This window comes from Heptranchias perlo, chromosome 11, assembly GCF_035084215.1.
Source record: "Heptranchias perlo isolate sHepPer1 chromosome 11, sHepPer1.hap1, whole genome shotgun sequence".
Lineage (NCBI taxonomy): Eukaryota > Metazoa > Chordata > Chondrichthyes > Hexanchiformes > Hexanchidae > Heptranchias > Heptranchias perlo.
In genome coordinates, this window is record NC_090335.1 from 66,069,707 (window position 1) to 66,090,811 (window position 21,105).

Below are 21,105 nucleotides of genomic sequence, written 5' to 3' on the forward strand. Positions count from 1 at the left end.
CTCTTTCTGTACCTGATTTGACATTGAATTCACCCACTCCAATTTACACTTCCTGCTCAGCCCATGCGCTGTTAATTTCACAATCCTGCGATCTGCTTGGTTAAGGAGATACCCAGTTGCTTGCTCTTGAAGAGTAAGTGGACCACCTGTGAACCCTGGGCTGTATTACGAATACTACTGCAGTAGAGCAATACAGAAAACGAGGCTGAAACTAATAGAAGTATAATTTTATAATGGCTCAGATTTTGCTGCAGCAGAGCATTTGACGGTGTCTGCCATTAGTTAGATTTGCCCTTTGCACGTTTAGGTTTTTAAATTTTTAAAGTAGCTGATAACATTGCAGTGAGGTCCCAGATGCCCTGTTTCCCCTCACTGCAATGTTATCAGCTACTTTAAAAATTTAAAAACCTAAACGTGCAAAGGGCAAATCTAACTAATGGCAGACACCGTCAGATGCTCTGCCGCAGCAAAATCTGAGCCATTATAAAATTATACTTCTATTAGTTTCAGCCTCGTTTTCTGTATTGCTCTACTGCAGTAGTATTCGTAATACAGCCCAGGGTTCACAGGTGGTCCACTTACTCTTCAAGCTGCACAACTAATGCTCCCAGTGTCTCGGGTCCTCTGTCCCCTGGTTTATTGCCTCTCTGGAATGGCACCTGGCCTCCACTCGACAGGTTCAAATCAGGAGTCAATTGTGGACGTAATTCATCATTTCATGGTACAGCGTGTTGAAGCATTCTTAAGAGTAGCCTTAGAGTGACACATTGCATTGCCCTATCCCACAATGTCGGGATTATATACTCATGGGGATCAATTCTGTTCCGTTTCAGATCACTGGAGTGATTTAATGTTTGTACTCCAACTGTTCACATTTACAAAACACAAAGCACATCGGGTATTTATCAGGAAATGGATTTATTATTTCAAAATATATCAAAACCACAACCGTTTATACAAATATCAATATTTAATATTACAAATTCATATCACTGTACAGAAAATTATACATTTTGCAGCATCACAAAACCCCCAGAGTTTTTTGCAAAATATTTTCCCAGCTTGTTTCATTTTTAAACAGTTCTCAAATTCAGTGCAGATAACCAGCTGCAACACAAGCCCATCTGAGGTGGCTTATAATTTATATATAAAATTAGTCCCCTTGTACCCTGTCCCAAAGTAAACTGGCATGCAGAGAGTGTCTCATTTTCTTTGGATTCAAACGATCCAGTGGGGTAATTGGTTTAAATTCTGCAAATCCAATCAGAGGCCCACGGCTATACAAACCTGAAATCTGGGTTGAGGTGTTGAGAGTATAAAATTCAAACTTAATCAATCAAAAGTAACCTTACATTATAATTATTAATAACAAGAAATGAACTTAATTAAAATGAAAGTCAAGTTCCATTAAATGAACATCCAGCTCCTGGAACCTGCTTGCAATCCATGACCCAGTCATACATTTTAATTCTCCAATGAATAACAAACTGAATTACTGAAAGATATGCTCAAAAGTGCAGAGAGAGTTATCAAAAATATTGGCTGCATCCCTAAAAGTAAGCCATACAAATATAAAATATATACATATTATATTTACAGAAACTTTATAATACACAGTAGACTAAAGAGTCAGTGACAGAACCCCTCCCAAGTACGTTGCTGTAAAAAAAACTGCATTCTATTTATTGCCTTCTGAAAACATTGCATTTGTGCAATTCCCGAAAACTTGAGCCTCTCCAACAGTCTTTCACAATGCTTTAACCTTGGCAGCAAAGACAATGATAGCTGTGTGATAGGAAACAGCTGCCAGAGCAGTTTATATAGCTGTTAAAAATTACGTTGCAATATTTAAACTCCAATTTTTAAATGCTATCAATCAGGTCCATATATCTACTAAAATGATAATGTTTTAGATAAGCACTAATTCTTGGACTGGTAGGCACAAAAGAAGAATACAGATGGAAACTTTCGGTTTTACATGCTGCAGATGTAACCATTACTGCAATGGGTTAAGAAACGCAGTTAATCATAGAATTGGATGTTATTAAAATATATGATAGTTGCTAAGGAATAGCTCTTCAAAGTTTCCACACTTTGTTCAGCAGACATTGGCCTTTGGTCTCAGAGGAACAATTTGATTTACCAAAGAAATATACACAGATGAGAACTCCAGTGTAGGCTGCAGCCTACATTTTCAAGGACCTGAATATCTTGTGTAGCTCTGGCAACTTGTATCTACATTCTTAACCTATTTCTTAACATAGGAAACTGATCTGCTTCATGTGACAGATAAATATTAACTGGTTACAGCCAAAAGGCATCTCAGAATGAAGGACAGTGTTGTGCTGGTGGGAGTGAGCCATTTTTGCAAATAAAACCCTCCCTTTTATGACATCACCTTTGGTCTGAAATTAGAATAACACTACCTTACTGATGCCATGTTAACTATTTGTCGCCAATACTAGATAGCTCTATGGGTATTCATCAATTTTTTAAAAAAAAAGATGAAAAGACAGCTTTTTAAAATAGGCAACTCATGATCAGAAGGAAAAACACATGGCTCTATTGAATTGATGTGACAGGTCAATACCGCACACCTCTACCAGGTAAACAGTAACAGAGTATTAGAATAGTTTATCGCCAGTTGTTATCTTTGGCAGAACAACGCAAAGGAAGATGCCTCCCTGGCATATTTCCTCATTGTACAACCAACGTATACATGTCTCCCACCATATCAGACCAGTCCAGTGAAATCATTTGACTTTTGCCAGTCACATTCTCACTACTGGGGAGGTTCAAAAAAGGCTACACAGACACGGCAAACGCATCAATCCTCCGTGTCTGGTTGCACTCCGAGCATAGCGTGAAGTTCCTCCGCTGTGTATCCCAGCAGGTTGTGCAGGTCGCAGACGAAGCGGTAGACGTATCTCTTGCCTGATGTCTTATGGATGATGTTCTTGTCATAGTAATAGCGCAGGCCTCGGCTCAACTTCTCGTAGTTCATTTTGGGTTTGTTTTTGCGCCTGCCCCATCGCTGAGCAACCTGAGACATAGCAAGAAAATAAAGGCATTAGCATTCAGGACACTACCACAGTAAGACAGTAGGTTACTTACTAAACCTAATGTGGGAAAGAAGACAGTAACTGGGTCAACAGACTCGATTAAAAAGTAAGTTGTCATACGGCTCATTATATGATTTGAGCTACAAATCATATAATGAGTTTATTAGTTCCCTGAGATTCCCCCCTCACTCTCTTTTGTACATTATTTACTTTTCTATTTAGGTTTCCATGGACTAAATTTCATTCTGTGACCAAGAGGGTGATCAGCAAGTGATCTATTTTCAGGCCTATGTCAATGTTGACCTGCCTTGACCTGAGCACTTGTCTTTCCCTATTCTCCAGAGGAGCACCTCATCTCACTTGCTGCCTCCCCAACATGGCTCCAGCTGGGATCAGGAAGTCATTGGTGCTGGGCAGCACGGATAAGGACCCACAATTCTACTCTTAAAAAGGGATGCCAATGTGAATCCCAGCCTGGGTGGACATCACTACCATTTATCAAGTTGTGACTTAAGAAGTCTGCAGTTAGAGAAATTAGGAGGTAACCACAGATTCAGGGTTGGAATTTTGAGATTCTGGAGTCTGCCGCTTAATTTAGAAAACTTTTTGTACAGCTTATTCAAACATTCCCTACTGAAGAATTTAACTCAGTAGTCATAAAAAGTTAGTTATGTATTTGGGTTGCAGCCTTCTTGGTAAAATGGATTGTTTCTACAATTTCAATAAAATCATACATTTAGCCTTACTAAATGTAAACAATTTTACAACACCAAGTTATAGTCCAACAATTTTTATTTAAAAATAAAAATTGTTGGACTATAACTTGGTGTTGTAAAATTGTTTACAATTGTCAACCCCAGTCCATCACCGGCATCTTCACATCATTACTAAATGTAAGCAGTGATTAGATTTAACACACTATTAAAAGGATTTCACATCATTTGTTCTTGTGCGAATCATTGAGTAAGCTAATTAATGGTAGCCTCATAGTTGGAGACTTTCAGCTTTTGCCTTCTTTGGAAATAGCCTTCAGGATCCAGCAAATGTACAGTACTTACTTTGTGCTGTTAAATGTTACTGATATGTGACCACCTCCCTTCCTTTTTCACATGCTCATAATCTGATAATTTAGGAGATTCTTACTTCATCAGGGTCGGTCAGTTTAAACTCCCATCCGTCCCCAGTCCAGCTGATAAATGTCTGACAGGATTTATCAGTCAGTAATTCCAAGAGGAACTGCCAAAGTTGAATGGGTCCACTTCCTGTACAAACAAGTTTAAAAAAAAAAGAGGATGTAAATTAAAAACGAAAATACGAAGTGTTGTTTGAAAACTTCTTAATGCCTTGGATCTGGATTTTGAAAACAGATTCTTTTGCCAAAAGGTCATAGAGCGTTCAATTCTCATAAAACTAACAAAACTCAGAGCTCTCAGAAGGACCTGCACTCCAACTGGAAAAAAAATAAGTGGATTCTCAACTCATAACACTTTATTCTGAAATAACATAGGTAGTTCCTCATTGTAATATTTTGTCACCCAATCATGGCTAAACAATGCAAAACAAAAAAGTAAAATGGCTGATCCCTACGTGGGATTTGCTATTCATGGTAATTCATTAAACAGACTGTACGGCAGTATTTTGCAGTGAGTCAGCACTTGCAGCCTAGTTTGCAGTTCTTTAGAACATGTCCCACACAGGTCTCTTTTTGCCTGCTGGAAAATCTGATGACTGAGTTGCAAGCACTGCAGGAAGAAGTGTCACCGTCTCTGTGGTGACAAATTGTGTTGTTACAGGTTGAATTTTCACAGAAAAAAACCCACCGTGTACTGAGGAAGAGGTCAGAGGATTAGCACCTTTCTCCTTCAGTTTCCCCCACCCCCTCGGAAAACATTTACTCTCGCAGAATTACGATTCCATGGGTGCAGACAGCTCTCTATTCCCTTACCAAGTGGCCAATCTTCACGTGTGAACTTGGACAATGAATGTCGTTAACAATGGGGAGAGTGGGCCAAGTCAGATTCTCTTACTCATCTGACATCCACCAACACACTATCCAGCAAGGGTCACTGAACAGCAACAAGCAGTAGAATACTTGGGATGATTTTTATCCCCTCCTTAGCCCAGGTACCACAGTCAATTGTAGCACCTGTATGGAGATCAGTTAACACGGCAGACAAGTGAACTTCAGACCTTTTGACCTACATGGCTTAGTTTCACAAGGGGCAGTGCATTCTCCCCCACTCCATTCTTGAGGATAGAGATCTCCTTTAAAAATTAAACAATCTAACGAAGTAACATTTAACATAAGATTTTTTTCTTCGCTTTTGTTGGACTCTTGCAAAGCAGCTGTGGGTTAAGTACAGGGCGCTGCTGTCCATTTTTGTTTGGGATGACCCAAAGGAACCCATCACACAAGGATCCCTTACCTGTGAATCCAGCAAGCACTGCTGCAGGGATGACCGGTTTCCCTTGTTCCAACGGCTCTTTCCTCTCTTGGATATAATCTTTGAACGAGATATTTGGCTTGCTTGGACACAGAGACTGGGTGCAATCGTCTTCAAAGCTATCCTGCGAAGGAACCCGCTGCATGTCGCATAATGATGACTGACTGTTCCAGGATTTCAGCAGCGAGTCTGTACTGTCAAAGCTGTCCATGCTTTCAAGAGATCCCTGTTTCCTGGTCTCAACTGTCAAGAAAATGAAAAGGGGAAGATGTTCAGTTTGGAAGCATACACAAAGAAAACAACAGTATCTTTTCCCCATCTTCCTACTCATAACTCTCTAGCTCCTCACTTTAGATTGCTCTTAGCTCAATTTTCTTCTTTTTTGCTGCCTCATTTCGCTTTGTAAAATAGAATATTCTGCTTGGTCTTTGTGAGGTACCAGAGGGTGGCTTGCGCCTGTGAAACCATATTTCAGCTCGGCCAATTGTTGCCTCCTCCGCTATAACCAAGATCAGGAATTTTATTTTTCACTTCATCCTGCAGTTCCTCTTTCACCCACTTACCATGGCCAATCACGCCCACGTGTAGACTGTTTGCATTCATTCGCTTTTGCTGTACGGAGTAGTAGCCCATCTCCACACAATCCAACTGTGGGTTAGCAAGACTCGGGAAATCATGGTTCAAATTGAGAAAATCCTGGTTACTTAATTCCGATGAGATCTGACACAGCTCCGACAGGAAGCTTCCAGTAAAATCGGAGAGTTGGACTCCACAATGGGGCTGATTGGAGCGGAATCCTGAAACTATATAAAAAGAAATCATCAGGAATGTTATACAAACGTCTTCCATTTGCTCTGGCTGGGATACAGCCAACAATACCCCAAACTTTTAAGTGACACTTCAAATTTTAACAGTGGTTACTTCTGGGGTCAATATTATCTGGAGGTATCTTGATGTTCTATGGTGGCTACCACTACTTGGCTCCTGTATATCTCATACTGGATGCAGTGTTTATACTCCCCCAGCTTCATTCTTTGTGCAACTGACTGCACACCAGTGGAGCTAAATCAACTAACCACTGTTTAGAAAGTTGGATCAACTCTATCTGCATTGATCTCATGCCCATTAAATTTGGGAATCAGTCATAAACCAGAAACCCGCAATTTTCTCAATGATAATGTAAAAACTGACTTGGCTCAAAGTTTCCAAATAATATGGAAAAATTATTCTGTTGTTAAGATAATGAGTTTATCCAGAGTCAAGGATACCCTTTTAAGCCAAACCTAAGCAAATTGGTTAAATCTACATTAATCTTTGAGTCTTCCCTGAACTGACAAATCTCCAAACAAACTAATCTAGCTATATAAATGTTTTGAGAAGTGTCTGCCATGTTTCAGACCACAGAATTGTCAACACATCAGCATATATAAAAAAAGCCAGTAATTCCTGCAAATTTTTTTTATGGCTTATGGCCTCTCCACTCCCCCCAAGAAGTGGAGCCAAGCCAAAAAAACCTCCTATAGCAACAGTAATTAACTTCTGATTGATCTCAGGATGTGCCTATTTTGACCATCTGGGCATAAAACTTAAAAGGAACAGGACAGGTTAGCGGCTAAATATCACACCCATTCCCCAGCCCCTAAACTATCTGAGCAAGACGTCTCCGCCAAAGTAACGGTGGCCGAGCGGGAAAATCCTTGTGTAAATCCCCCCTGCCCCCCACCATGACTTTAAAATAGGGACTGAGTTCCATCTGCATGCCCTGATCGAATGATCACCCACCCTCTTTAACTGAAGGCTACACTTGGTCTTGGCTCCCTGTGTGCACTGCCACAGGGAAAATCGACTAATACCTTAGTAAAGAGAAAGAAGTATATGTACAGTTAAAACAGTTTGATGTTATTTTATTAATGGAACCTTCTGGCAGGGTAGTTTGTGATGTCAAAGTGCAGCCCGACACTTTGATGATCTGCTAAAATACAATCATCTACATATGGGCACTTTCTATCAAAAATCTGCTAATAATCAGCTGCAGAAAAAAACCACAAAAAAATGCATTTTAGCTGAATACCAAAAGCTTTCAAAAAAGGGGTGGGTCTTAGTGGACAGGGACATCAAAGTTGCTCATAATAGGAGCTGCTCTCTGTGCATGTCAGACTTCCTTCAGCAATATTACATGGAATCTACGGCATGGAAACAGATTATTTGGCCCAACTGGTCTTTGCCAGAATATACCATGATCAGTGGACTTGAAAAAGACATACCAAATGAATTATTATCCGCCCACTGGGAATTTGTATTGAGGAGAACGGAGTTTCCCAGATGGTTCAGCTGTGGTGCTTCCTGGCAATCTAAAAATCAAGAATGATAGAGGAAAACAAATGAAAGATTTTTTTTTAAATCACAACTTTGAATAAAAATATTTCTCATAGTGAGCAGGTGGAGGGCTGACTGGATTTCAGGCCTCTCTCCTGTAACTTAGATCATGTCCACTGAACACCTCTCCCTGACAGACCAGCTGAGATCAGGAACTCAGCACATGGCAAATCACAGGCACAGCCCGTGTGCTACCACTCTGCAGAGTGTACTCAGTGTCAATAATGACTTTAAGCTGCAGATACACAATGGCATTGTGCATCATTTATTGCAATAAAACCTAAATCCAGAACAGGAGGAAAGGAATTCGACAGGCCTTGAAAGCATTTTGAATTGGCAGTTTTCACTCAATCTCAGAACCTTTCACCGTTCTGCATCAAAGCAGCGGCTGTGATGTCTGGGGGTAGGGGAATCACAGACAGCAACAGGAATTAAAAATTATAACAGACTCCCAGAAGCAAATGATAAAAATGAGCTCTCATGTATGAGTGTAGCTGGGTTTTGGATGGAGCAAAAATAGCCTGCTTAAAAGATCATGCCATGAAAAACCTCTATTAATTATGGGTTCATAGTGGATTGCTCAGGTTTTTATTAGTCTTCCTGCAAGTGTTTTTTTTATTGAAAGCTTGTACAGATGACAACAGTAAAGGTTTTTTTGACACCCGTATTTTAAAATAGTTTACCATATTCTGCTTATCTGTAAAGACTGGAATATGCTGGTGGCATTAAAATCAAATCCCATTCGCCAGATCATTCTTACTGAGCAGAACTCATCAGCAAAGGGGACAGGCTGGTGAAGTGGATTATTCCTCTGGCACTTACTTCAAATACATCCGAGAATGATAGTATGAAAGTCTCTCTCAACTGTAAAGGTTCTACATTAACTGAGTTCAGGCAGTCTCAACCCAGTTCTTGGTTGTTTTGGTTCCAGCTATAGATTAAAACCAAATAATTTCACAGAGGCTCCAAGCATGGTTGCTGAGTGAAACGGAAAGCAGGCCACACTGATTTAACATGGCCTGCTGTAGAGTTTGGAACGAGGGGAGATTGTACATGCACTATAGAGACAGAAGCTTTACTCCACAGCTGCTTTACCTGATTGGAAATGGTTGAACAAAGCACTACTGGTATCCCTTATCTCAACGAGCAAAAAAAGTTAAACATTAATTGCCAAAAAGACTCAGGCATGAAGCTTCACTGATGGCCTAACTAGTTAAGCCCAGTGAGCAGCCAAGTCATATGAATTAGGAAGGTCTAAAATTTGATCACTGGGGTGCGTTAAAGTTTGCTGATGTCTACCAAGATGGTGGTAGGGGTTCTAAAATTGGCATCTGGGTTAAAAGAAGGGAAAAATCGGCCAGGCTTCCTGCTCCAGATTGATATTCAGTGACCATTGCAGGAGGTGCACGTATGTGGATGCTGGGTGAGGACAGGATTGACTCAGTTGCGATGCTCCAATAGTCATGCCAACATTTACGGTCAAGATTCACACTATGACCAGTTGGGTAAAGTAGTGGTGGGCAACAGATGCTCATGAAACTGTACCCAAGCCAGGAGAGAAGGGCATGGGAGGAGATTGGTAGATAAAACTGGTAGAAAAAAAAGAGACTCATTAAATGATTGTTTGTAAATATTGGCGATCGATGCTTAAGAATATCTCCTGCATTAAGAGATGTCTCATTAATTAGGGTCACTTGTTTCATGGTTTTAAAAAGGAAGTATTTTGGTGCTATTCTGAACACTGCTGTACCTTTCATTAGCTGTTCCAAGTGCTCCCAGAGAATGTCTCCGATGAAATCAGGTGCCAACTCTAGAAAACGTTCTTTCCCAAGGTCACAGAGGACCTGACCGGTCATGTAGAATTTTTGGACGTTCTCCAGGCTGAACTCATTCACAGCCCAATGCAGCCACTGATTGACCTGCTGCTCAGTCCAAACATGAGGGTCTGGGAAGAAATCAAACATGTAGCATTACTGAAAAACTTGTAACAAAATCTGACACTCAAGACATGCTGACATTCATTTGTACAGTTTCCCAAGATATCAGCTTGGGTCATGTTTAAGCTCGCATCAAGTTTTCTGTACAGTGGGAGTGACTGGATGAAGACAATTAGATTTTATGCATGGATCATGTATGTGGTTATCTTCAATTAAAAAGGGAAGGAATCTGCTCTGTCTAAAAGTTAATTGAACTTCATCCAAGCTCATTCTTCTTCTCCTGAAGGTGCCGAGTCACGCTGGAGTATGGTTGCTTGGGCATCAGCTGCCCTTGGGTAAATCACCCGAGTGTTCATTCTTCATGGATGAGCTTAGCACAATCCTGGACTCACCTAACAACCACACACTTTCCAGCAGATGTCACCAGGCAACAATCAGGAGTGGGTACCCTGCCTCAAATTTTCCCCTCTCTAGAGGAGCAGAGGCCAGTTGTTGCACCCAGATCTCTAGCCTGGCTAATTCAACACAGAACATGGATTGAGATCATGTTCTTTCTAATCTGTCTGCCTCTTTTGCACAGTAGGTATTGCATTTACCAACTGAGTCACTGCTTTCTGTGGGTGATGTTTTATTTTATGGCTCATGTTTTAAAGTGTGTAGCAGTTTGATGCTTTTCCCATGTGTTGCTTAGGGTCTCTATCGGATTTGGACTGCTTGCTCCATGAGGTGTCTTTGGTCAAATTCAGCAAATGTTCCATGTACTGCAATCACCATCCACATTATTCCATCAGGCAGTGGTCACATGCGAGAATTTCTTCAAGAAACTTTGGAAGAGAAGAAGTTGCAAAACTATAACTTAAATATGGTGACCGTTTTCAGATTGGTTACCTTTTGGGATGTCAAGGCGACAGCGCTCTTTGACAAAGCCACTAAAGCTCTCCTTCAGAGCCTGGCTCATGACCGCTTTGCTACCAGGCGTTAGGAGTGGAACTTCATTGGCTCCAACATCTGCAGACAAGAGAAAAAACAGAGAGCAGTGAGAAAGAATCCTTCCACTGAATAAAATTTCCTTCAAAGTTCCAAATTTTAATCTTCCTCCCTAATAAATCATTCTCAAGACAAATTTTGCAACAGTAACAAAAGAAAATGGTGTTCTATGAATCTCCAGTGTCACGTTTTAACATCCAATTATTCAGCTTAACTGACATAACGGATAGTTCAGTCTGACCTCAAATAAATCTATACAATGTCAAGGCAGACATTTAAGACAGCTGGAATTCCAAAGGCTGCACGTGGGATTAAAAGAGTCTCAGAATACCTTGATAATATCAAGAAGCTATTACAAGATTTAGCTTGTGGGGAAATGTTGATAACAGATGTTATCTCTGGGCATTTATTGCATTTGAGGGTGCTGTTGAGGGCTGGGATTTATAAAATCTCTCTTTTATTGTTCACAGTCACCAAACATCAATTATTTTTGCTGGAAGAGATGTATTAAGATTTGGGAGGTGTCACAACAGACTGGAGAGTAGGAGGCTCAAAGCTAAGAGACCCTCTACTTAACATCTTCTGCTAGTGGCTAAAGCTGACTGGATTAATGGATTACTAACTTTGCCAATGCCTCGTGATAACCTACTGTGGCTTGTAGAATGGGACAACAGTGCATTAAACAATGCTAAACATGACATTTAAATGCATTTGTATTTTAAGCTTCCAGGTTGTAAAAGAGACTTAAAAATACTGCTTTATAACTAGAATTGCTGCCCCTCACCCTACTTTACTGAAGCACTGACTCATGCTGGGGTACAACTCCACAAGTTCTGGTTGCTGTCTGATACCTTGCCTGAGCGGTCATACGAGTTGAAGCTGAGAATATCAATGGGCAATCTGCCCAATCATATCTTGTCACCCAATCCTGTCCTCACTCAACACCCACAGATTTGGACTTTCTAACAGGGGTCACCAGAGAGTGATCAAGAGCAGGAACCCAGGCAGATTTTTTTCTCCCCCCTCTCTATGGCATTGGGTGCTGAAGCCTATTGTAATACTGCAACTTGTCTGGCTGAGATCAGCCAAATACAATCAGAGATTGGACCTGGGACCTTCTTGGGTTATAAAGCTCAGTGTCAGACCAGGTGGTGCATTTACCCACCAAACCATCAGAGAGCTCCCTGCATTAGTTTCTTCAACAAGGTGGAGGCCAAAATCTCCGCGTTACATGCGGCATTCTACTAATAATATCTAATCTAACATTTAAATATGGACATGTCCCAGTTAATGAAATATTTTACCATATAAGAGGGAGGACATGCCAGTTGGAACTTCTTGCACGCTCTGTTCTTCATCTAAATGCGACAGCAATCCACCCAGTCCGATTGGTTTATGCATGTCAAATGCTGATTGACGCTGAAATAAAAATAATCAAACTTAGGTAAAAAACCAGCTACTGTATTAAGGTCACAACCACAAAGTAGCTTAGTTTAGAAACAATCGGATGTTTTTATTCCTCATAACTAGACTAGTTTGATAATTCACAAATCATTCAAAACTGGTATTGCTTTTGCGGTTATAAGCCTGCAACTGGGGATGGGATATTAGTGAATGAATGCTTGATGTGTTCCAGTAACATTCCTCTGCTATTTTAACATAGGTATTAACCCCTTTATGTTAACTGGCCGAACCTTTCCATTATGACAGTGAACAGAGGGATGTCGTATGAACATGTTAAGTGTTCATTCACAAATATCGTAAACGGTAGTCTTTACAGCTGAGCATTGGTGAAGAATTGTTTTTAGGAAGGGGTGGGAAAGAAACCCCATTACATTTTCAGAAGTAAATGAGGCACTGAAATGGCACCAAATATCACTCTTTGAAGGACAAGAGTGGCAATGCCATGGGAACACCAAGTTCCCTTCCAAGTCACACACCATCCTGATTTGGACATATATCACCTTTCCTTCAATGTCGCTATGTCAAAATCCTGGAATTCCATAGCGATCACCATTATGGGAACACTATCACCATAAGCACTGCTGCAGTTCAAGAAGGCAGCCCACCACCATCACCTTCACAGGGCAACAAATGTGGCTGTACACAGGTAGCCATATCCCAAGAACAGATAAGTAAAATACACTTTACTGGAAGTTTGAGATGGAAAGTGGGTAGTTCTTCAGACTTTATCCAATGTCACAGTCTACAGAATGCCTCAACTTGGACATAATTTATTTATGGGTTAATTCAGTGTGTAGAATATAACTGTCCAGAAATACATAGTGACAGCACTGAAACTCATTGTCCTTGGAATAATCAGGCAGGAATTTTAGACATTGCAAAACAATTTCAGGATGTATTGCAATAAAAAATGCACTGCCCATTCATTCTGCTTACTATGTCCAATCCAATTTCAACAATCTTCTCTAGGATTTAACCTGCTTCACAATTTATCTCTAACAGAATGAAAGAAAATCATATGGTGCAGTAGGGCTGCCACTCTAGCAAATCTTATATTTTAGTGAATATTGGCCTCACTGAGGTAAAGGATATTGTGCTGGAAATGGAACAGTTTCCATATCATCAAGCACTCCCAAGTCAGGCAAAACATGGTCCGATACAGAGTAAAGCTCCCTCTACCCTACCCAACTATGTGTCTCACGCAACCTCCATAGAGCATCCTGTACTTCACCACAGTGACGTTTTATTAGCTTGTGGTCTCCCTAAAAGGAGATCAGTCAGTGCCAATTAGCCAAAATTAAGGGTAGCTTTGTGATATGGGGCCACACCCACTAGGAACTGGTTTTGAACTGCTTAAGCACCCTTACAGCCACTGGAGAGTTGAGATCTTATCCCAGCATTCTGAGCTGGATTTGAGCCCAGTCCCATAATATAACTTATTTAATTATGCAGCATCTCACGTTCGCTTGAACAGAACTGACAACACCATGACAGGCAACTAGCTATGTTAACTCAAGCAAAAAAAAACAACAAATGTTGGACAAGACTAAACAGTAAAAAAACATGTAAACCATTGCACAGGGATAGACATTCTTGTGTCTTATTGTATATCAGCAACATTTCCTTGGAAAGATGGCTAGATGCCAGTTTATCAACAGGGTGTGATGCTGGGCAAATATTTTTCAAATGGTCATCTAGAAAGTTGACTTACCTCCAAGTTCGCCAGACTACTAACGATAACACGCCTACGCATTGCATAAACTGGAAAGTCAATTATGGCACGTGTTAAATATTTACACGCTTACTCATCCAGTTAAGGTCTGTTGATTATTGGGGAAAGATTTTTCCCAGTTTCTGATCAATGAAATGAGTGTGGCTCTGTGGCATGACCTACTCATATAGCATTATTTTGCATGGCATAATGAGATGCAGAATGGTGAACATCACACATCACATGAGTTGTTATGATCTGGAATGCACTGCCTGAAAGGGTGTTGGAAGCAGATTCAATAGTAAATTTCAGAAGGGAATTGGATATATACTTGAAAAGGAAAAAACTAATTAATAGTAATAATGTTTAACACAAACATTTACTACACATACCAACTTTACAAGTCACCACAAATTTGTATAATTTTCTGCCCAAGCTAGGCCGACAGACATTCCCTTCTGCAAATTGTATTAGGTTTAATTCACCACCCACTGGGGCACTGTACTACACACCTGCGCTGGCCTGTTCTCATGTGGGTTTGCAAGCTGAAAGTGTACCTGGCTCACAAAACACAAACAGGCTGCAACATTTTCAATTGTCTTAACAGTCTCCATAACTTGAAAAGGCTTACAAGCTTTTGAAGTTATTAAAGGGTGTCTCAGAAGTCGTTTCAGTCTTGCCGTGTTAAACCTTACCTTAAGTACTCCTCGGGACTCCAAAGCAACAGGGGCTACCTGATCCATCACAAAATCACACATATTGATCTGTGGAGGACAAGAAGGAAAGACAATTAAACTGACTGAAACATTGTCCCTCAGAAATGGGAATGAGCTGCATTTTTTTTATTAGATTAAATAAAGTCATGTTGAATTTAGTGGAAGATTATTTAATAATATACAGCCCTTTGTTAACCGACTCTCCTCCCTTTATGAGAGCCAAAGTCAATATTTTACCAGCATCTAATCTGTCTAATGTGTCTTTTTCTTTGATTTGCTGTTCATCATGACAAGGGTGGACTGCATAAGACAATGGAACATTTTATTCTATTTACACCTGGTGAATGTACAAGGTAGTTATGACTCAGGGAGGGTTCAGGATTGCAGCAATACTTATGTATGTTGGCTGGAACCCAGAAATCACAGCCTTTAAACCTGCCGGAGGCCATGACTCGCATCAACACAAGGTGAGTTCATTCTGTCTGTGGTCAAAATAAAACTTTACAGCAATAATACTCAACTTATTTAGTAATAACATTTTTGAATCTGACTACCATAAATTTGCTTTCCCTTGCTAGATAAGCAGCTTGTTGTTATTACTAAGTTGGAATTTTTGGGCCTAGTATAATTTTTAGTTTGACACACTTTGTTTTCCAGCTGTTGGCTACTAAACATAACATTTAGTTTAGAGTCTCCTAGAGCTGAGAGGAGCAAATTCATTGCAGATTTTCATGTTCCTTGCCCAGAACTATTAACTATTTTAGTCTTAAAAAGGTTAGAAAATCTCCCATGAAATAGTTTCTGTGCTACTTGAGCTAAGTGTGAATATTACTTTGCTGTAGAAAAATCATTCTACATAGTCATCTTCCTCGCTACATCCTCACTGTCCTGGAACCAATGCTCACCATCTTCTTTCCCAATACCTCAAAACTAGAACTCTTTTCTTCCCTCTGTCTTCCTTTCCTGCTACAATTGGCAGACATTTAAAACCCAAGTCTTACAATACTTAATCATTAAATCTTCATTTATCTTGTTTAACTATCCTATTCTTTACAACCTTGATGGAGTTCAGCTCTATGGGTCTTGACCCTTCAGATAGGCTTTTCTATAGTCGCAAATAATACTGTAACAACGAATGGCAAGCAACAGCATGAAAATAAATTTTCACAAACAAAAAAAGAAAATAGTTGTTTTGTTAAGCAAAAAATATTTATATACAAATACAGTAGTCAGGAATCATATACTGCCATTGTTACATCTGCATCAAGTTTTCACAGAATCTTACAGCACAGAAGGAGGCCATCCTGCCTGTCCTGGTTCTTTGAAAGCTATCCAATTAGTCCCACGCCCCTGCAAAAATTTTCCTTTTCAAATATATATCCAATTCTCTTTTGAAAGAGATTATTGAACCTGCTTCCATCACCCATCCAGGCAGTGCATTTCAGATCAGAATGATCTATGGTAACACCGTTACCATCATGCTACCTCTTGGCTTTGAAATGCCATAATCATTTTTACATAGAATTTACAGCACAGAAACAGGCCATTTGGCCCAACTGGTCTTTATGCTCCACACGAGCCTCCTCCCAACCTATCAGCATATCCTTCTATTCCCTTCTCCCTCATGTACTTATCTAGATTCCTCTTAAATGCATTTTCACTGTAGCAAAACAATACTTTGTATTCATAACTGATGTTTTTACAAAGCATAGAGTGTATACAGGCTCACGCACAAGGGACGTGAAGAGACAATTCCCTCCAGTTATACATATTAGGCAGGATTTTACTGATACTTTTATGTGCTGTATGGGTTGAAGTGAACACTAAGCATTCCAAATGCTGAACGGTCCCTCCTTTGAGAATACGTGCTTTGGAGGGGGCGGGGGGCAAAAAAGAGAAAGACGACCCAACAGGTGTATTGTGCATATGCCGTTTCTACTTTCAACATTAATATTTTTAAAATGGAAAGAAAATAAAGACACCAAAATTCCAGTAAAGTCATATTTGTAATCGAACATTTAAAATATAAAATTGTAGGGATGCATCCAATTAATTTCTCATGAGATGGTATAAGCAGTATAAAGTGATGTCAGCTTATCTCTCCAGCCCTGCTGTTCTCAGACTCTACAGTCAGTTTATCCCTCTGCTTTGTACGTACTCAAACTTTGTATGCACCACTGAGGGTGAATACATGACCTGAAGCCCACTGCAGTTCAGGTTAATCATGTTACTGATCAAATTTATATGGCTCATATACTACTTATCAAAGTTTCACAAGTTCATTGCCAGTAACAAAGTCAAGAAAATACTCCCGCAACTCAAGTGCCTGGTCAAGGTAACTTCTTGTCAAACAATTACACTGATTAATGTTTAATATAGCAGATAGTACAGGGGAGACAGTATAGTAGATTACTTATGAAGTTTACTTCTATGATTATAACTTTGAAAGGTGGTTCTAGCAGGATTACTCTTTAACAGTGTGCAGGACTCCTTCCATCTGTCTCCTATGATGGTTTTATCTGATGAAACCTTAAGAAGTGATGTGGTCCTTCAAAAAGAAACTAATGAGAATTGGCTGGTGCACAGGTGGTTTATCAGTGACACGGAGGGTTTATTTAGAATTGTTTGCTGGCATGTTATATAATATTGTAGGTAATAATCTCCAGGTACAGCACATATTAGCAAGTTTTATCTCCCAACTGGTTTAAGCAATCCTTTTTTCCAATTCAATCTGGCTAAAACAGATTTTTTTTAATGGAAACAAACATGAGGTAAATTGAAGAATCTGTTTATAAGGCCTGTCATGAGCCAGATATGCCAGTGAAGGTACTAATGCAGCAACAGGAGTGCACTACGGTGCCAGCCTTGGTAGCTTCTTGGCATAGACTCAGACGGTCATGGGTTCAATCACCACTCCAGAGACTTGAACACATAATCCAGGATAACACTTCAGTGCAGTGCTGCACTGTTAGAGGTGCAGTCTTTCAGATCAGGTGAATGTAAAAGATCCCACAGCACTATTTTGAGAAACAGCAGGGGAGTTCTCCCGGTGTCCTGGTCAATATTTATTCCTCAAACAAAATCATTAAAACAGATTATCTGGTTGTTATCTCTTTGCTGTTTGTAGGACCTTGCTGTGTGCAAATTGGCTGCATGTTTCTTACAACAGTGACTACCTTTCAAAAGTGTACTTCTAGGGCAGACTTTATAAATAATCTACCAAACTGTAAAGTGCTTTGCAACATCCTGAGGTCGTGAAAGGTGCTATATAAACGCAAATTCTCTTTTCTTTCTGTAATGCAACGCCTAAAGAAACCTTTTCACATATCAACTTACTCAAGGTGGTCTATACATACTTAGATATTTTTCTAGTTTTGACTAAAGTCTTCGACCTGAAACGTTAACTGTTTCTTTCTCCACAGATGCTGCCTGACTTGCTGAGTTTCTCCAGCATTTTCTGTTGTTATTTCAGATTTCCAGCATCCGCAGTATTTTGCTTTAGATATTTTTCTTGTTGTCACGCCTATATATAGCTATTAAAACATATGGGTCACAACACTTAAGGACCAAAAAGGTTTAAATTTTAAACTGCCCTGTTGTTTCCATATTTGTTTACATAAAAACATAAATTAAAAGTTATTTTCTATTGAACTTGCCCTGACAGTCAGGACCTACCCCAAAGCAATTATTCGGAAGCATTTTCTATGAAACCGTACAGAGCATTATGGTAAACCACACGTACACACATCCAACTCCATACAAAAAGTATTCGTGACATTGATCACATTTATGCAGCCTGAATCTTGCCACGTGACCACGGTACACTTGTTCTCCATTCATGTTTAATCCATTGCAACCTCTAAAAAAAAGGAAGTTCGGCCTGGATTTATACAGCACTTTACTGTAGACTCAAACCGGTGGGAGATGGCTTCTTGGAGGAGCTCGCACATCTCAGGCCTTTGGTGCACTCGGAAGTCCGCTGAGTTTGCCCCTTTTGTGTCGATGCATTCTCAAAACCACTTTTGCTGGTTTTATTGAATCGAGATCACCGTTTAAACCACACAGTGACTTCTATTACATTGCTGACAAAATCCCATACACTGCAACATGCCCATGCGGGGCCACGACTCTGTTCTATGGACCTCTGCTGTTGTACAGTACAACGCTTTCGTCCTGTTACTAACTGATGCTGGCAGTTTTAAAATGTCCCCTTCCCTTCTGGTGGAGCTCTACCAGATCACCTCTAACCACACACGGGATGATCTGCACAGTGAGCATGTTGGAAGATGTGCCCGGCATTACGGTACAGCATTCGGGATATCAAACTTTGTTAGGTCAGAATACTTAAAGACATACACGAAATACTAGCAACTAACTCCGTGTAACTGCCTCCTTAATGAAGACAAACTGTATTTTGTGCTTTTTTAAAAAAAAACAATGTCTGCAATGTGTAAACTGGGATATACAATAACTCTTGGACAACAATAGAGATCGCTCAGCCCATGGTCTCCGTTAGACACACACCAAGCCCAAAGATCGCGACCTAAACACAACATTGTGTACTTACTGTAACTTGTTTTTGGAAAGTTTTTGTATCCCAAACCCCGCGGGACGGTCGGTTAAAATCCAGTAAAGCAGTGAGAGAGTTTAGTAGATCCGAGGGTTAAAAGATCTAATCGGAGTGTCAATTACAGGCGAATGTCTGATCTGGGTGGAATTTCACTGTAGAGTCCCCCCAAAGCACTGAGGTCACACTCTTGGGCAATCTGTTCAATGAATATCAGAGCCTCGCCTTTTACATCAATTCCCACAACTTCTCTTGCCCGTAGCTTTCTCTTCATTGGATGAAGTCGGAGGTAGGAGGAGCAGAGAACATAATCACCAAACAAGGTTATCTCGTCAGGCGGGTTTGCTTCCTGCTGTTATGGCAACCCTGAGAGAGTCAGATGACCAGTCACTGTTTTGCATCTACTCTTCTAATTGGACAATAAAGGAGTCACTGGGTTGCCCCATTGTCAACAACCCAAATAAACTAACAAATGTGCCCCCTTTTTAAGAGGGGCACAAACAATAAACACCCAAATCGTACTGAAGGAAAAGGAAATTTAGTAAATGAAATAAGAATATCATTTCCTGCATCGGCTATACACTGCAGTCCCTGCGGTGCCCACCAGTCACAGAAAGCCTCAAGGGTATCGGCGGACACCGTGTTCCTTCTCCAGAACCACCTGGGCACAGAATAAGCCGTGGAAAAGAGGCAGGGTCATTTGACAGAACACCTCATCGCCAGAGTTGTCAAACATGCACCAAGACCTAGCTTGGCTGGTGGTGAGAAGGGCCCTTCCCGTCAGATCCTTCATGCACTCCCAGAGTCTCAGCGCCACTGCGCGCTGTCCCTGAGGAGGCTGCGGTGGAGACGAGACCGTCATCCATCCCCTTCTGGAATGTGCCTTTGCAAAGAAGGTCTGGAGAGAGATGCAGTAGTATCTGTCCAGGTTCGTCCCGAGCAGTTCTGTATCACAGGATTCTGCGCTGTACAGGCTGTTCCCGGGGACGCACACCGAGACAGACATCAACTACTGCTGGAAGACCATCAACTTGGTGAAAGACGCCATTTGGTCCGCCCGAAACTTGCTGGTCTTCCAGTGCAAGGAGCTGTCCTTGACCGAGTGTTGCAGACTGGCACATTCCGCAAAGGCTCTGTGGGGAAAGGCAACCATTTAGAGCCTTCCCGCCATTGTATACCGATGGGCTACAATCAGGGAAAAACCCCCTCGGGCAGAATGTAAAATACAAATTCATGTAATGTAATGAAATATAATGTACGTGTAATGAATCTGTAATCAATAAGCTGTATTGATTGTATTGCAATGAGGCACCCTAGAGTGTCATGAACTGTAATTATGTACAATGTGTAACTGTCTTGTTGGAATCATATTTGAACTGTACTTGATATAACCTGCAAATTGTATAATCTGTATTGTGTACGTTTGAAATGGGATATGACAACTGTATTGTTGCAAATTTTATGAATAAAGTATATTTTTTGAAAAAAAATGTGAGAGCGACCGCCCCCACGGGCCACATCCAACCTGGACCTGTGGATGGCCACTTTGGCCAGACCCAGGAGCCGACCCAGGAGGAAGCCCTCCGACTTGCCCGCCCCCTCCACTAGGTGGTCGAAAATCAGGATCGTGATACTGAAGTTCAGTCAGAAATTGAGGAGCAGACCTTTCAAATATTGTTTTGCATCTAATAGTGATTTTCATGAAAAAGACTGGGTCTCATACACTAAAGCATACTGCAGAGACTGGAGTATATAGAGATGCTAGTTGTAATATTATTTCATTTTATAAGTTGCCTTTGTTCCTCCCCCCTGCACCCAACACACACAATTAAGTTTCTTAT

General features: G+C 40.6%; 1 protein-coding gene across 2 annotated transcripts; it reads right to left on the reverse strand.

Moving 5' to 3' along the window:
- Positions 1-901: 901 nt before the first annotated feature.
- Positions 902-19,478, reverse strand: ets2 (v-ets avian erythroblastosis virus E26 oncogene homolog 2). 2 transcript variants are annotated; one of them, XM_067993295.1, is made up of 10 exons: positions 19,265-19,477; positions 14,677-14,745; positions 12,111-12,225; positions 10,708-10,827; positions 9,633-9,827; positions 7,771-7,857; positions 6,070-6,309; positions 5,489-5,749; positions 4,206-4,324; positions 902-3,043 (listed from the first exon to the last, which is right to left on the reverse strand). In XM_067993295.1, exons 2-10 carry the CDS (start codon positions 14,737-14,739, stop codon positions 2,828-2,830), a joined length of 1,416 nt encoding a protein of 471 aa, XP_067849396.1. In that variant the 5' UTR covers positions 14,740-14,745; positions 19,265-19,477; the 3' UTR covers positions 902-2,827. The 2 variants fall into 2 exon arrangements, with proteins under 2 accessions (XP_067849396.1, XP_067849397.1); XM_067993296.1 differs by lacking the exon at positions 7,771-7,857 and having other exon boundaries at positions 19,265-19,478.
- Positions 19,479-21,105: the final 1,627 nt, after the last annotated feature.

Excerpts from the sequence above, each read along its gene's own strand:
- ets2 (XM_067993295.1), bottom strand. The coding sequence starts at position 14,739 with ATGTGTGATTTTGTGATGGATCAGGTAGCCCCTGTTGCTTTGGAGTCC. Across the intron at positions 12,226-14,676 it reads AGTCCCGAGGAGTACTTAAG|CGTCAATCAGCATTTGACAT; the intron begins GTAAGGTTTAAC and ends TTTTTATTTCAG. Across the intron at positions 5,750-6,069 it reads CGTGGGCGTGATTGGCCATG|TTGAGACCAGGAAACAGGGA; the intron begins GTAAGTGGGTGA and ends TTTTCTTGACAG.